This window comes from Eumetopias jubatus, unplaced genomic scaffold, assembly GCF_037043125.1.
Source record: "Eumetopias jubatus isolate StellerSeaLion01/CBP00866 unplaced genomic scaffold, mEumJub1_p1.0 scaffold_13, whole genome shotgun sequence".
NCBI lineage: Eukaryota > Metazoa > Chordata > Mammalia > Carnivora > Otariidae > Eumetopias > Eumetopias jubatus.
In genome coordinates this window covers 37,213,405-37,231,315 of record NW_028274819.1, presented here as the reverse complement: position 1 = coordinate 37,231,315, position 17,911 = coordinate 37,213,405, and the positions used below count along the sequence as shown (strand labels likewise).

The 17,911-nt window shown below is 35.6% G+C and overlaps 1 protein-coding gene across 2 annotated transcripts in view; it reads left to right on the top strand.

Moving 5' to 3' along the window:
• Positions 1-17,656, top strand: part of SLC17A6 (solute carrier family 17 member 6) — a 39,928-nt gene extending 22,272 nt beyond the window's left edge. For both annotated transcript variants that reach the window (XM_028117724.2, XM_088017537.1), the window contains 9 exons: positions 209-323; positions 2,297-2,384; positions 2,917-3,003; positions 5,963-6,105; positions 9,781-9,930; positions 14,944-15,076; positions 15,891-16,001; positions 16,449-16,576; positions 17,321-17,656. In XM_028117724.2, the coding sequence (XP_027973525.1) occupies positions 209-323; positions 2,297-2,384; positions 2,917-3,003; positions 5,963-6,105; positions 9,781-9,930; positions 14,944-15,076; positions 15,891-16,001; positions 16,449-16,576; positions 17,321-17,656 (1,291 nt within the window). The remainder of the gene's footprint in view (positions 1-208; positions 324-2,296; positions 2,385-2,916; positions 3,004-5,962; positions 6,106-9,780; positions 9,931-14,943; positions 15,077-15,890; positions 16,002-16,448; positions 16,577-17,320) is intronic.
• The last annotated feature ends 255 nt before the right edge of the window (positions 17,657-17,911 follow it).

Below are 17,911 nucleotides of genomic sequence, written 5' to 3'. Positions count from 1 at the left end.
TTAGTACATATAGCTGGATTTATTGAATCTTTCTCTTATTTCTTGTGCTTCAATAATGTAACATTTCAAGATAGTCAAAATATCTATTTGTAGTGGCTAACCAAGTCCAGAACACATTTTATTCTTTTAGAAAAAAATCTACCTTGAAATTGCCTTCAATTAACTTGACCTGAGAAATTTAGATCTATTAACTCCTTTTCTTTTTCAGGGTTTTTGGAGCTGCCATACTTCTTACCTCTACTCTGAATATGCTAATCCCATCAGCAGCCAGAGTGCATTATGGGTGTGTTATCTTTGTCCGGATATTGCAGGGCCTTGTTGAGGTATGGAACTGCAGGATGGCGCCATCTTAAGGTTGGCATGTTAATCAGAACCAGCAGATTATCTTTGACTTGATCTATAAATAAACATTTTATAAAGTTGTGACTACAGAGTATGCTTAAAAAGTTGGAAAATTTAGGCATTCAGATACTTTGTGTTTAAATAATGCTAAAATACTACTGTGACTGCTTGCCTCCCCTCTCTAGAATTGAGTGGTATTAAAGAAATGTTCAGTGACTATTTGACTGAAAAAAAAAGGGGGGACAAGCACTTTGGTTAATGTGCTGTGAGGAGTATTTCTGAGTCTGTCCTTTGCTGGTGATAACCCTGAATTAATACCTTTGGGAGATTTATAACAAATCCTTGTTAGACTTGAATCATGATTTGTTTTATTCACTGAAATATTTCATTGACTAATTCTTTGGGAATGTAACTGTAATGATTGACTTTTTTTTTAAATTTAATTTTATTATGTTATGTTAATCACCATACATTGCATCATTAGTTTTTGATGTAGTGTTCCATGATTCATTGTTTGCGTATGACATCCAGCCTCCATTCAATACATTCCCTCTTTAATACCCATCACCAGGCTAACCCATTCCCCCCACCACCCTCCCCTCTAGAACCCTCAGTTTGTTTCTCAGAGTCCATAGTCTCTCATGGTTCGTCTCCCTCTCTGATTTCCCCCCATTCATTTTTCCCTTCCTGCTATCTTCTTCTTCTTTTTTTTTTTTAAACATATAATGTATTATTTGTTTCAGAGGTACAGATCTGTGATTCAACAGTCTTACACCATTCACAGCGCTCACCATAGCACATACCCTCCCCAATGTCTATCACCCAGCCACCCCATCCCTCCCACCCCCACCACTCCAGCAACCCTCAGTTAGTTTCCTGAGATTAAGAATTCCTCATATCAGTGAGGTCACATGATACATGTCTTTCTCTGATTGACTTATTTCACTTAGCATAATACCCTCTAGTTCCATCCATGTCATTGCAAATGGCAAGATTTCGTGTTTTTTGATGGTTGCATAATATTCCATTGTATATATATATACACCACATCTTCTTTATCCACTCATCTGTTGTTGGACCTCTTGGCTCTTTCCATAGTTTGGCTATTGTGGACATTTAAAAACCTCAGATTGGCCTACCTATTGCCCTTCTCTTCTCCTGAAATATAGTGGGAGTAGATAAATCAGATAAAGTATTAAGCACTGAAAACATTCTCCTTTCTCTCCAAAAAGAAAGAAAAAATTGGTAGGATAAAAACATATAAAATGGATAATTATTTTATTATTTTTTTAAGATTTCATTTATTTATTTGACAGAGAGAGACACAGCGAGGAGGGGAACGCAAGCAGGGGGAACAGCAGGCAGAGGGAGAGGCAGGCTTCCTGCTGAGCGGGGAGCCCGATGCGGGGCTTGATCCCAGGACCCTGGGATCATGACCTGAGCCGAAGGCAGACACTTAACAAATGAGCCACCCAGGCGTCCCTAAAATGGATAATTATTTTAAAAGCCTTAAGTTCTAGACACTACTTTCAGGAAGTGTGAGCTTCAAGGATCTAAGCTTTATCTTCCTCTATATGGATTCCTCATATTTGGGAATCACTGTGTTTAATGCCTCATGCAAAGGCCTCCCACGTTTCTCAAACTGTTCAAAGTTCCAGAGGAATGGAGTAATGGAGGATCTTTTCTTTTGCCTTCATCAGAAGAAAACTGAGGTAGGAGGAAGACTTGAAGGGTGGGGAGGATTTGGACAGGTCACTAAAAGGAAGCCATGTCTTATCTGATCTGGGCTGAAAGTTTTTAAAGTGGAATTTCAGGGAATTAGTAAAGATCTATGAGTAGCCGCTTTCCCTAATATCTTGGGCCAATTTTAAGGAGACAGCATCAGAGAGGGGACTGTGCTTATTTTTCGGTGACCCTGTACCCTAAATGGTGATATATATCTTCCCCGTCACAGGGCGTCACCTATCCAGCATGTCATGGGATCTGGAGCAAATGGGCTCCTCCTCTAGAGAGGAGTAGATTGGCAACCACCTCCTTCTGTGGTGAGTACCTCATGCAGATACGGTTATGGCGGGGAAAAGTTTAGGAACAGGTTGCATAAGAACTGAAAGTTGATAAAGATCATCTGTAAAATCATTTGTGTGTGTGTACATGAGGAAAGGTTTTTGACTGCCACTTCCATTTCTTTAATTCTTATTGGTCTCCTTAAATCCTCTATTTCTTTTGTGTTTTGCATTTTTCTAGGAGTTCATCCATTTTATCTAAGTTTTCAAATATATTCATGAATAATTTTTATAACAGTCTTTTTAATTTATTTTTTATTATAGTCTATTATAGTCTATTATTGTTAGATCTCTTTTGTGTCTTGGGTAAGTAGGTCATATCCTCTTATGTAGTCCTGTATCACTGGCTATGTATGGAGATATATATATGTATTTGGAGATTTAGGGGTATGAATGTACATGCACCTAAGTATGCAAGTGTGTTTGCGAGAACTTACCAAGAAACATGAGATGAAGTTAAGAATTTCTATTTATTTCACTTACCTACCTCCCATTCTCCCTTTTACTTTAGGTTCATATGCTGGAGCTGTAATTGCAATGCCTTTAGCTGGCATTCTTGTGCAGTATACTGGTTGGTCTTCGGTATTCTATGTCTATGGTATGTTGCATATGGTACAATAAAGTTAAAAGAAATGGGTGTAAACTCAAACAGTGAGGTACATCGCTGAATATACTTCTGCATTCACTCACATTTTTTTCCATTAAGAATCCTTTCCTTATATTTTGAGAAGATCAAGGAAAATGTTCTATCTCTATGATTCTCCCTACCTTGTTATTTATTGTTTTAAAAAGGAAGTACATTGCTGGTGGAAACTTTGGGATATATTTCATACATTGTCCTTGATTATGAAGAAAAAAATTAAATTAGCTCTTGATTAGTAGCCAATTAAGAAGAAAGAGCTAAGCAGCTCCCACTACTGCTTTCTCGGCTGACCCTGCCTCGTCAAGACTGAATAGGGATGGGAAGCTGGAAGACGATAGCAATGCTAATGCAACAGTTCGCTTTTGTGACAAAATATTAATAGTCAGCTGCAGCAGCCTCACATTTTAGTCCTCGTTACTCCAGGATTAAATGAGATGAAGCCCTCAAACGGAAATAAAAAGCACAAGAAACCCTGAGTCCAAAGTCTCTCTCTCTGTTTACTTTCTAACCAGAACCAGAAAGCTTACCACTTGAGAGTACCCCTAAAGTCTCTCTCTAGGAGACTTTTTTTTTTTTAGCCATGAGAAAAAGAAATATAAGAGAGCTGGATTCCAACTGATGTCACTGATGAATACCGTCTTTAGACGTGGGCAGGAGAATGTGAAATATTAATGAAGTCATGAGGTAGAACTGAGCGGTATCTGGTTGCTTCCGAATTTGGCATGATCCATTCCCATTTCAAAATGTTCTTATCAGAGCAAATTCTTAGGCTTGCAGAATATTATTAAATATGCTTTATGGCAGGAGCTCTTATTCTGGTTCAAAAGCCATGGCTAGGTTTTAGATTCATGAATGTCCTAAACGATAAGCTATACATGCATCTGTACATTTGTTTCCTGGGGAGATATTTTTATTAGATTTTAATCCATATCTTCCATTAGATTTTTCAAGAGTCCATAATTCAAAGAAGTTTAAAGCAAATGTGTATAGGGTATATAGTACAAGTTGGGATACCGGGCCAGTAAATCCTCCAATTTGTCCCTTAATTGAATCTATTACTTAATTGAAAATATGATGTGACTTTAAAGTAAGAATATTAACTTCCCGGGGTGCCTGGGTGGGTCAGTCAGTTAAGCATCTGACTCTTGGTTTCGGCTCAGGTCATGATCTCAGGTTCATGAGCTTGAGCAGCCTCAGTCTCCCTGCTCAGGTCGGGAATCTTCTTCCCCCACCCCTTCCTCTGCCCCTTCCCCTGCTCATGCATGTGGCACGTGCACATGCTCTCTCTCTCTCAAAACAAATAAATAAATCTTTTTTAAAAAAGAATATTAATTTCCACAAAGCATTCATGAAAATCAGTGTCATTATGTCAAGTTGTATCTCATTTAGTATTTATCATTGAATGATACAAAGTTTAAATATTAGATAATCTGAAAATATCACATCCCCATAGTACTTGCTTACTTACTGTGTATAAAAAAATTAGGTCTTGGAGCCACACATTCTAATATTTATATTTTAAAGATTAATAAGATAAGAACTGTATAGTGGCTTATGTTAAAAGAAGATAATGCATATATAGCAATTAGCTGAATGCCCGGCACTTCACATTCAGTTAGCGGTAATGATAATTATTATTGAATTACAAGAGCTTTCATTTATTGAGTGCTTATTTTGTGCCATTTGCCATGCTAGTTGCTTCATGCATTATCTCCTTTAACTATACTTTGCCACAATCTCATAAAAAAGAAATCGTGTCATTTTATAGTGGAAGTTCACAGAGATTCAGTCATTGATTGGAGCATGTAGCTAATAAGTGACACAGTCAGGATTTGCATCTGGGAGAGCCATATTCCATAATCACTACACTATGCCAAATTTTCACATACTAACTAACTCCCATTTGTGTTTGCTGTCATGTTTGGTAACGAAAAGGAGCATGGCCCATCAAAATCTGTGGTATTAAGAAATAATTCTCAGAGATTGAACGAGCAAGAAAAAAGTATTATAGAGATCAGGAGCATTTAGACTGTTACCCAAGGGATAAAGAACAGTAGAAGCCAAAAATGAAATAACTAGCTTCTGGGACACCAGAATAAATCACTTGAAATTCTTTCTTTTATTAATACTTTAGATTTACATTACACAATAAGGGCATGCCTTAATGCTGAGAACGCTAAATAAAGAAAGGGATGCTAAAGAAGTTGCAAACAGTTTATTGTATTAGAATTTATAGCTTTCATTTGCCCAGAGTGATCAATAGGTAATATTATGTACTGAAAATAATAATGGTATACAGTCACATAAAGTGTTAAATGTTACTACATTAATTACAAAAACTCCCACCTCCTGCCTTTTTTTATGAATGTTAGCCACCTAGGCTAAAATAATCTAGATTTTATTTAATAATCTGTTTACTAGATCTGGAAGTGCTTACAGGAAAGGGAAATGAGTATTTCTTTTTTGTAGAAATATAGACCACTCTCAAATATTCAGGGAAGGCAAATAAGAAAATGATCCCCCCTCATAAAATTCTTTGAAGACAGGAATTTTGTCCGGTTCACCATATTTCTCTCACTTAGCAGAGTGCCTGGAATAGTAAATGCTCTGTAAATGTTCGTTGGATGTATGAACATGTTCCAAACCACACCATTCAATAATTATCCAATGCTGTGTCTCAGCATTATTGGAGACAAAGAGATAAAACTATAGGACCAGACTTCAGGAAGCTTGAAGTTCAGTGACATAACACAAGAAGAGCTGACTGGTCAATTGGAGAAGCAGAAAATCCAATTCACATTCTAGAGAATGTGTTTGTCATGAGATTCCTGCAGTTTTATTCCAGCAAATGACAGTTACATGGGGGTATTTATGATCGAGTTTTTATTTTCTTCTTTTGAACTCTTCCTTGCAGGAAGCTTTGGAATGATCTGGTACATGTTTTGGCTTTTGGTGTCTTATGAGAGTCCTGCAAAACATCCTACTATTACAGATGAAGAACGTAGGTACATTGAAGAAAGCATTGGAGAGAGTGCAAATCTTTTAGGTGCAATGGAAGTAAGAACTTTATTATGGTGTATATTCCTGTTCTGATTCTTCGTCTCACCTCCCTTTGACCAACCAAACTACTCTCTGAGTCCCTATTCAACAAAACCCATTTGGTGTCAGTCATGATTGTTTTCTTTCGTCCATCCATACTTTCTGACTTAGGAATGATTTCTACTTCCCCCATCTATAATTTCTTCTTTTTTCTTTATCTTTTCTTAATGATCTTCAAATTTGCCCTGGACTATGGCCAGGACTAGAAAACTAAATAAGCTTTTATAAACAGTTCAATATGGTCCATAATTTAAACAAACTCAATAAATATTTGTTAATTTCAGATCATAGGAAATGCCAGATCACCTAACACAATCATGAAAAGGGCGATTTTTTGTGTATTGAGTTGTCTAAATGTTAGGTGTTATACATGTGTATTTTTGCTATATGTGGTTAAAGAAATATTAAATCATTAGAATGTCAATAATAGATAGCTGACATAAAAATATTCTTAATATAGAATCTTGTTATTGATAAAATCTTATCATTTTCAGGATTATTATTATGAAGATAAAGTATCATAAAAGTATAACATGGACCCCTTTTCTGATTCTAATTTGATTTCTTGCATGGGCTCTATGGAGAGAGAAAATGCAATTCTGTGTCAATAAAGCAAATATTTTAGTCCGTGTGACAATATATCATAGATATTCATTAATAGGCATTTGATACTATTAAAAAATGGAAGGCAAACTAACGTATTTAGACAGGCTCAGTAATTCAGCACCTAAGCAGTAACTCAATTTCCTTATGCTGAGAGCTGGAAGGTATCACACTGAAGAGTCAGCATCTCCTATACATTAGGCTTCTCTTTCTTTTGCAGGCTCCTCCCCTCTTTCTAATTATCTTTTATTCCAGCTCTGATTCTCTACTTCCTTTGTTAGAGAAGGTCTGTCTTTGACATCTCATCCTAGGTACAAAGGTCTATCACCCACCGTGGTTGAGGCCTTTAATGAATAAGAAAAATCCCACATTGGATATCATTCAGAAGTGAAACTGCAGTACTTAAAAAAAATTCTAACACTATGTACTGGCATTTGAAACTCCCCTGCCTGTTTCCTTCTGTAAATGGACTGAAAGTTTCTTTCTAATGGTGGCTACTCAAGAAACAAGTGGTTCTGCAGGGATGGGGTGTTGGCCGTGTGCGTGGTGCCCACCAGCAGCAGTTGCTGGGAGCAGAAACGAAATATAGGCTGATCTATGATGAGTTCAGCATTTAACCTCAATTTCTAGCCCCAGGTAATCTGATCAACCTATCTTTTCATTACTTAACTATGCTTCTTTTATTTACCAGTTCTTGAAAGTTTGTGTGTCTAAATCAAGCATAAATTTTTTTAAAACAATAAAAAATTTAGTCTAAGTGAAAACCAGTTTCTGGAAATGACCTTAAAAAGAACAGCTGGTAACTTGATAAGACAGCACAGATAATCTCAAACTCCCCCATTTCCTTACCTTACTGCTTTCCCAAACATAATATTTTACTTCTTACTGATGTTTGATACTTTCCTGTAGCTTCAAAACAAAATTAAAAATGAGATTATATTTCATTTTTATGAAATACATATATTATTGTACTTGTAGTTATTTGAACTTTCTACTGTGAACAAATTTAATATACAGCAAAGCAGAAAGAATAGTAATATCCATGTATCCACTGCATAAATGCAACAGTTATCAACACCTTGCCTTACTTACTTCACTTTTCTTTTTGCTGAATGATTTCAAAGTAAATGAGATGTCCTAACACTTTACCCACAAATACTTCACACGCATCTCTAGAAAAATAAAAATACTCTTTCACAATCTAAGTACTATTATTATACCTAAAAGAATTAAGAATAATTCCCTAACATTATCTAAGACCTAGATCATATTCAGATTTCTAATACCCAGTCCAAATTCAAATATCTAGTCTGTATTCATATGTCCTTTGTAGCTATTTCTTTGGAGTCTGCATCCAATTAAGGAGCACACATTTCAGCTGACTGTAATGCCTTTTAAATATTTTTTTCTTAAAAAATTAAATATAACATGTATACAGAAAAACACACAAATCATAAGTGAACAACTTGCTTGAGTTTTGTAAACCATACACACCTGTGAAGCAAAACAGCCAGGACAGTAAGTAGACTGTTATCAGAATACTATAAGCCCTCCTACCACCCCGAATAATTTTTTAAGGTATAAAATTAGATACTTCTATCTTACATTTGATGAAGTGTTTTACAACCTGAAGAATAAAGTTCTTAGTAGAGGTGAATAATAGGTATGAATAATAGAAACACTTTCTCAGCAGGAAAAAGGTATTTACTTTTAATAATATTCTGAAGTTATTTCTTATACAAACATAATACTACAATGCTGACATACCTGTATCCAACAGTTTTCATTTTCTGTGATAAAAATATATTTATATATGACAGTATTTTCCCCGAGTATATAGGACTTAAAAAACACACTTTTTGAACCCAGCTAGGATGTTGTCACTGGATATTTGTATTCAAAGCCACAGTACTCATTATATGTTATTAGGACATGCTTTTGTTTTTGTTTTGTTTTTCTTTTTTGTCATATGTATTTGTGATCACGACAGTATAACTTCTTACTCTATTACTTTTAAAGTGATCTCGAGAGGCTTAATTAGAGTCACAGTCAATACTAGCAATTATGAGGCTCTACATCCAGGAGTAATTAACTAAATCTGTGTAAAAATTGTCTGCCTCCCCTTTTATTAATTTGGTCAGGTTAAGGATCCCAAGCCAGCATTAAATGGAGTTATTTCAGGCTATTGTTTCTTCACCAAATAGTATTTTGACGTTCAAAATAAAACCATTGAGAAAGTGAGAATATGAGAGACATTTTCAGGCCTAAAAATATTAGTCTTGGGGGAGGATACTTGCTTTATGTTTGGGCATATACAGGATCTTTAAGTACACTAGATATAGTTTTTAAATGGGTATCCTAAGCAAAGCCAATCCTATTTAGGTGGTTAATTTTGAATGTCTTGAATGTCATAAGTAACTAGTTATGATGTGCCCATGGTGTGCTGGATAGCCAAATACTTCAACCCAGCTGTATACCATGTGAGTTTTCTAGAACCTTGCGTTTTAGCATTACAGAATTCATATTGATATCCATTGTCTATCAAGAGGATTTATGGATAGGTAGTGGTATTATTAACTTTAAATCGGGTCTAGAATATTGCACTCTTAATTTTTCTTATTTTCTCCTCCTAACTATATTGAATTTTCAGTGTTTTAGATAAAATATTTTGGATACCAACAAGGTCACTGATATGGCAACAATCTTTAGCTGAGGCATGGTCTATCACTGCCAGAAAAAAAAAATCTTGGAAACTAGGATCTGTGCTTTTGGAATTGTTTTCTATAAACATAAGATCTTATATATTCTGAAAATGGGAACAATTTAATCAGAAGAAGAGGCTAATATCTTTTTTTTCTTCCAACAATTATTCATGCAGCTAAGGTTAATTAGACTTTTGCAATTGATTTCATTACCTCCTACTCATGCCTCAACATATACAACCTGAAAATGCAAAGCACCTATTATTCCCATTTTCTAAGTTAGAAAATATTTTAAATGGTCAGAATTGCTCTCTTTTTGGGATTTCAGAAATTCAAGACTCCATGGAGGAAATTTTTTACATCTATGCCTGTCTATGCAATAATTGTCGCAAACTTCTGCAGAAGCTGGACTTTTTACTTACTGCTTATTAGTCAGCCAGCATATTTTGAGGAAGTCTTTGGATTTGAAATCAGCAAGGTATGTAAAAATTATCTTTGTTTAACTAGTGCATTATTTTTGTGTTCAATTGAATATTAAGTTCCTTTGCCAGTATTTTATCTTCTAAATTTTAGGAGTTACTCATTTATTTGTTTATCCACTTAACAAATAACTTCTGGGAAACAAAGACTAAGTAAGGTGTTTGAGTGTCTACTGCATTCAGCTGTCTGCTAGAAAGTCCTCTTTTTGAAGGCAAAATCAACCTAGTCTCTGCCCTCGTGGAGCTTATGTCTCAATTACGGTGGTCGGCACCATAGCCTTTCCCCTGTAAAGAAACATAACTTCCTTTAAGTCTCAGATCAGAGACAATGTAACAGTGACAAAGAAAAAAAATTATTGAAATAGAATTGTGTTTATGTAATTATCAATCTCTTCTTCAGTGCTTTCAAAAATCTGGTAATCTTGTCTGTGTGAAAGCTTTTTATTTTGATGTAGTCCTGATTGATAGACAAATGGATGAGGAAGATGTAATACACACGGACACACACACACATGCTGGAATATCACACAGCTATAGAAAGTGTGAGATTGTGCCATATGCAACAACATAGCTGGACCTAGAAGGCATTATATTAGATTAAATAAATCAGACTTTGAGAAAGACAAATACCATATGATTTCACTCATAGGTGGAATCTAAAAAAAAAAAACCAAAAAAACCCCAAATGAATAAACAAATGAAAAGCAGAATCAGACTGTAAATAGAACAAACTGGTAGTTACCAGTGGGTCAGGAAATGAGGGATGGGCAAAATGGGTGAAGGGGAATGGGAGACGCAGGGTTCCAGTAATGGAATGAATAAGTCATGGGACTAAATGGCACAGCATAGGGAATATAGTTAATGATACTGTAATAATGTTGTATGGTGACAGACGGTAACTACACTTATGGTGAGCATAGTGTAACATATAAACTTGTCAAATCACTTTGTTGTGCACCTGAAACTAATGTAACATTATGTGTTAACTATACTTAAGTAAAAAAAAAAATTAATTTCTTATAAACTTAAAAAAAATCTGTCTTGCTAAAATATTTGAGAAAGCAAAAAAAAATCTGAAAACATTCTTGTGTGTCCTTTATTCAATTTATTCACTTAACAGGCATTTGTTGAATATGATGTGTGAAGCTTTGTGTCAGATTCAGAAATAAAAACGTGGTTCCCATCCTCAGGAGTTCACAGCTTTTGGTGGTGTAAACAAAACAATTAGTTACCAGTTACACAACAGTATGCTAAACCCTACAGACATTTGTTCATAGCTGTGAAAATGTAATCATTTTGGGATTTTTCTATAAGGATAAAATGAACATAAAAATAACTATATTTATAGAAGAGTCTGAAATTCACAAGGTCCTTTCATATTCATGAAGAACAAACTTGTTTGGTTGACCAGCTGGATAACTCTCATCATTTCTGTTGATGGGGAAACAAACTAGGGAAGGTATATAAATTGCCTAAGGCCAAGCTGATAATATATGCCAGAATCAAGGTTAAGCCCCGATTCTTTAATTTATGTTTCAATTCCCTTTACTACGCTATTCAAATTCAGGTAGACACTATCTTCATTTAAGCACTTAGCAAGTATTTGTTAAATACAATCTCTGCCAAGCCCTTTGCTGAGTACGGAATACACTCGTCTGTGCTGGCCATGGACTTGCCATTTCTCTTCATGTCATTACATCCATCCAGCTGGGCTCGCTATTCATATTAAGTCTCTACTTGAAAGACTATCTGAGGCCTGGAATTGAAGAAAACCTGAGTTTAGGAGAAGCTATTCTAAGAGCTCTTTTGTAATCCCTGTTTCTAAGGAAACTGTTTCCTCCATTCCTGAGAAGAATGGCTGCTTTAGATAGGGCTCTTCTCTCTAGAGCTGATCAAACATTGCAGGGTAGCCTTTGGAAGCTCCGAGAGGTGTTATACATTCTCAACAAAGGCCGCTGGAGGTGTGAGTCCATTTTCATAATCTAGGACAAATATGACACCGAGAGGCTATTAATACAGTCAGGTCTCATGGGGGAGAAGTGAAGGAGCCAACTGATGTTCATGAAACTGCGTGGTCATTCTGGCCTTGTAGCTCCACTTAATTGAAAATGCTTGAGTAAAAGCAATGATATTTTGCCAAAACTAATAATAACCAGATGAGTTGATTTGATTCACTTGTTATATTTTTAACTAAAATTGTAGGTAAGTTCTACATACACAGATTGGCTTGAAGACTTTGATTATACTGGTTAAAAAAAAAAAAAGCCACTGACTTATTTGAAAAATGTATAAAGGAGGTAGTAAAGGAAATAGAGCATGGGCTTTAGATCCAGGCTGGCAGGGCTCGGAACACAAGTTCCGCAGTAAACTATTGATACATAACCTGGGGCTGGTTTTTGAATGATTGCCAACTTTGATTTTATTTTCCATAAATAATGGTATTAATACTGTCCTTCAGAACTGTGGCAAAATGTAAGCAAACTACAATATTTAAATGGAGGATAGTTCTCTCCAACCTTAGTTAAATTGAGTATGCTGCAGACTAAAACACAAGTGCAATAGCTCAATCTTCATTTCAGGTAGACTGACCCAGTTAAAGCAGAAATATATATAGATGTGTGCATATATATATATATATATACTATAAATTGTATTTTAGTATTTTATATAAATTAAAAATAATATAAATTATAATAAATATATTAATATATTATATCATATATATTATATATAATGCTTATATAGAAACGTTTTTAGCCTCTTGAAAATGACTATCAAGGGAAGGCTAGTGCTTGGATTAACCAGCACTTTGAGAGGTCCCGTTACAAGAGACAACCAAATGAGAGGAGGCATTCATTCCTTTTGCGCTTTACATTTAGGGGCACTTAGAGAAGTGTTGAGTGGCTACTCTTTGTTGTGTGATAGCCTGACAATTTCTAAATAGAATATGAAACAGGTGGGGAGAGAGGAAATCCAGACCGTGACCCAGAGGAGCAAAGAGGAGGGTGCGCAAAGTCTAATGACCTAGAGTTTCTATGAAGAATCAATCAGTCAGAGACTCAAAACACTTAGCCTACTCTTGTAAAACCTTAAAATAATGAGCAAAGTACTTTGTGATTATCATAAATAATGATACGCCCCAAAAGTTGTGAGCATTCTGATCACACGTGATTGCAAGTGATTATGGTAAGTCACCAAAAGCTGAGAAGATTGTTGGATAACTTTCATAAAGTTCTGCAACTTGGCCCTGATGAGGTTATGTATGGAATATGTCCACATATTGTCCTAGGAACTGGGAGATTGAATACCTCCAAGTATTAAGACATTGGGCTAGGATATTCCCAACTTCTGTCTCATTAACCTCTAGATTGTTACCTCCTTGCACTTCCCATAGGGCTTTGCTGAAAGAGAATAGCTAATAATCATAACTTTATTCTTCGTTTACCCAAAGGAATTAAAATGTCTGTTTGAGTAGATAATAAATAGCAAAGGGTGTTCAATTTAAGAACTTTTCAGATGTCTCAAACACTGAGTCAAGATGCAGGCCAGTTATGTGGACTTAGGAAATGCAGATCACTCTCCGGCTTTCTCTGCCTCTAAAAGCAAACACACGACATGCAATTCTACACAAATCCTAACATGGTGTATTTCAGAATGTTTTGTTGTCTGATGGTTTCGTTCCACACATTCGTTGCTTTAAATATATCTATTGTAGTTAAGAATAAAGAACCATTCTGCTTTTCAAGATGCTATTCTCAAAAGCAGTAATGTTTGCCTTAATGTCAGTTTACCTTATAGTTTTACTTAGTTCACATTTGTGAGCCTATACTAAATGCCAGGTTTTTAACTAAATTAAGAACATTCAGCACATTATCTGGTTTTATTTATTTTTCTTTCTCAGATGGTGGCAGTGCTAAGCATAGTGGTTAAAAGCCCAGTTTTTAGACTCAGGTAAAAATGGCTCAATATTTGGTTCTGGAAATGATTTAGCCTTTTTAAGTTATACTTTCTTCATCAATACAAGAGAGTAATAATATAATAAACTTTCACCTGGATAAAAGAGAGAGAATTAAATAACTCAGACGTTTGATCTCTGTAGGAGTCATTCACTGACTCAATCATGATAAAAACCCGACTCCGTGGGCGTGGTACTCAAGTCTGCCATTGTGACATTGAGCAATCTTTGTCTCAAACCTTCAATAATCTAACTGGGAAGACATTTTTATACACAAATAATAAACTTTTCCCCAGTACTTAAAATTGCATTTTATTCATACTTCATGATGTCTAGAGAAGAGTGTCTTGCACATAATTATTGGCCTAAAAATGTGTGTTGAATTGATGCTGGTAGGTTAGATTTTAGGTCGAGCTATTTCATATGAAATTAATACAGAAACTATATACCATTGTGTGACAATGTGACCAAATACTGACATTTGAAATAGAAAATACCTAACATTGAAGAACCGATCTGCATTTTCTGGGCTAAATTTAGCTTAGAAACTAAATATAAAACTCATAAGAGATACATATTTAAAATGCAATTAAGGTTTTTAGCCTTCCTAAGAATTAAAAAAATATAAATTTAAAAATAGAGCCTCTTCCAGGCTTGGTCAAATGTATTTCTTATCCCTCTGACTCTGTCTCCGTTTCTCTCTCACTCACTAATGATGAGTTTTTGCAAACATATTTAAGAATATAAAATGGGCACATAAATGTGAATCACTGTGATAAGATTCAGGATAGTTTATTCATAAACTCAAAATTTACTGACTCATTACACAGGAAAGAAAAGTATTCACTTCTAACAGATAAAAAGTAAATTTACTTAGCTTTTCTCATTTATTCTGTGGAAGTTATTGCTTATTCCAGGAAGGAGTAAGTGGTCATTTGGAGACAGTATTTTTTTCTTTCTTTTCCCATAAAAAATTTATGATGGATTCAAAAAACCAAGACCATTGCGCATATTACTTATGGTCATGTATATGTTTCCTCTTTTTCTTTTTCTTCAGGTTGGCATGCTATCTGCTGTACCACACTTAGTAATGACAATTATTGTGCCCATTGGAGGGCAGATTGCAGATTTTCTAAGAAGCAAGCAAATTCTTTCAACTACTACAGTAAGAAAGATCATGAATTGTGGTGGTAAGTACATAAGTGATGTGAAGGACGTGATTTTGGCTCATGAAATGCTGATATACATGAGTGAGTAACTTTTACTGTGTATGTTAAATATGCAGCTAAATTTGTGTCTTCATTGTTCATTTATAATCATTTCCCTATCTTCAAATTTTCATAACTCCTAGTTTTTTTTTTAAGATTTTATTTATTTATTTGACTGAGAGACAGAGACAGTAGGAGAGGGGACACAAGCAAGGAGAGCAGAAGAGGGAGAAGCAGGATCCCTGTTGAGCAGGGAGGCCAATGCAGGGCTTGATCCCAGGACCCTGAGATCATGACCTGAGCTGAAGACAGACGCTTAATGACTGAGCCACCCAGGTGCCCCTCATAACTCCTAGTTTTAAATAACTACATAACTAACTCGTCCCTGCCCACCACTGACACTTAAGGGCGTATTCAATATTTTTATTAAAATGGAAGCCTTCAGTAATCTCTGTGCATAAATGATAACTGTTATTATTATTTTTTAAATATTTTTATTTATTTGAGAGAGACGGTGGGGTAGGGTCAGGGTGAGAGAGAGAATCTCAAGCAGACTTCCTGCTGAGGATGGAGCGCCAGGCTACCTGGGGCTTGATTTCACCACTCTGAGATCATGACCTGAGCTGATATCAAGGTTCTGAGGCTCAACTGGCTGAGCCACCCAGCTGCCCCTTTTAAGATAGACTCCCTGAAGAGGTTTCTTAGGTCAGATAAGCATGAGCAGTTCTAGCAGTTTTGGCTCATTGGGAAAATTTACACAAATTTCTGAAGCGTTTCCATGTGTCTGTTTCCAAAGGTTTTGGCATGGAAGCAACACTGCTTCTGGTCGTTGGCTATTCTCATACTAGAGGGGTGGCTATCTCATTCTTGGTACTTGCAGTGGGATTCAGTGGATTTGCTATTTCTGGTAAGATCATGTTTTTAAATTTATAAACGTAACGTCCTGATTTTTGCCGGTAATAATAAATATATTCTCCTTTCCTCTTTAATATTCTATTGTTGAAAAGTTACTTAACATATTTCCACTAGAAAGTAAAAAGAATAACACATTTAGAAGTCATTATTTGGATTTGTTACTTCTCATTCTCCTCCTGCTTACTCTTCTTTTTTTTTTTTTTAAGAGAACATTTTTCTGTGATTTGAGTATCACGTATTAAGTAGTGGATAAGAACCCATACTTCATTCCACTCTGATCATATCCTTGAGCTAAGTTATCAAAAAATACTTATTGAGCACATGCACTATACCTGGTATCTTCTCAGGAGGGTGGTGAGTGTGGTAGAGAATATTCTACAGCCACCCACTTCCAAGGGGTTTAGAATTCTCTGACTCTAAGCTGATGTGTATATTTCAGGTTTCAATGTTAATCACTTGGATATTGCTCCGAGATATGCCAGTATCTTAATGGGCATTTCAAATGGTGTTGGCACATTGTCAGGAATGGTTTGCCCTATCATTGTTGGTGCAATGACAAAGAATAAGGTAAGACGTAGCTAAAGAAATGTTCAGTTTTTGAAGATTCTTTCTCATGGTAGAGAAGAGTTACTGTATCCTGTTTGGCATTCTCTCTGTGGTCTAGCCACCAGACCTCTGAGTAAGGGAGATAATTGAGGCTCACTAGAAAATCTCTAAGAGCTCTGAGGAATTCTTCTTTCCCAACCAATAAGCACTGTGCTTTTCAACACCTTTTAATATTTCTCATATTTCTGGCGTGGCAAAACAACAACAGCAAACCTTTTTTTCTCTTAGCTTCTTAGAGTACTCAAGTAGAAGTCTTCTGAACTTTATTTGGAAACATCAATTCAGACTCTGCAGTTATCAATGGAAGAATATTATTATCAGCTATTTGTCCTTAAATGTAGAACTTCACAATTATTTTTCACCAAAAGGAAATAAACAAAAGAAGTAGGAGGAAAAAATATACGTAAATCAATGGAAATTCAAAGAGAGATTATGGGTATTTTAAAAATTAACAGACCACAGATATATTTGGAGTTTTATTTCAGAACCTGAGATTTATAAAAAAATTTAATTAATGAAAGTCATAGGATTATGGAAAGTTTCCATCACAGTATTTGCTTTATGTAATCAGAACAGGGCTTTCCCCTAAAGATAGTGTTGTATGAAAAGCGTGATGGTGGCTCATTCAAAGAAGAGGTTATGCTTTTCAATGCTTTTCAAACATGGGGAGTCTGTTCTCACAGCACTGCTTTTTTGTCACTGCAGTCACGCGAAGAGTGGCAGTATGTTTTCCTGATCGCTGCGCTGGTCCACTATGGCGGAGTTATATTTTATGCAATATTTGCCTCAGGAGAGAAGCAACCCTGGGCAGACCCTGAGGAAACAAGTGAAGAAAAATGTGGATTTATCCATGAAGATGAGCTCGATGAAGAAACAGGGGACATTACTCAAAATTATATAAATTATGGTACCACCAAGTCTTATGGTGCCACAACACAGGCTAATGGAGGTTGGCCCAATGGTTGGGAAAAGAAAGAGGAATTTGTACAAGAAGAAGTACAAGACTCATACACCTATAAGGACCGAGATGATTATTCATAACAAAGCTAATTGCTGGATTTATTTTTAGTGTTTGTGATTAAATTAATTGTGATTGCCCAAAAATTAAAAAAAAAAAAGTGGTGTACACACATAAACATATCAACCAGGCAAGTCTTGCTGTAAAAAATGAATCACAAACAAACTCATGAAGTTACCATCAAGTGCAATCTGTAGAAGTTGTGAAATGCCATCATTTCCATTCAGGTCATCCATTTTTGCGTTTGTGATTTAAACGTTGACTGGTCAAAATTGTAG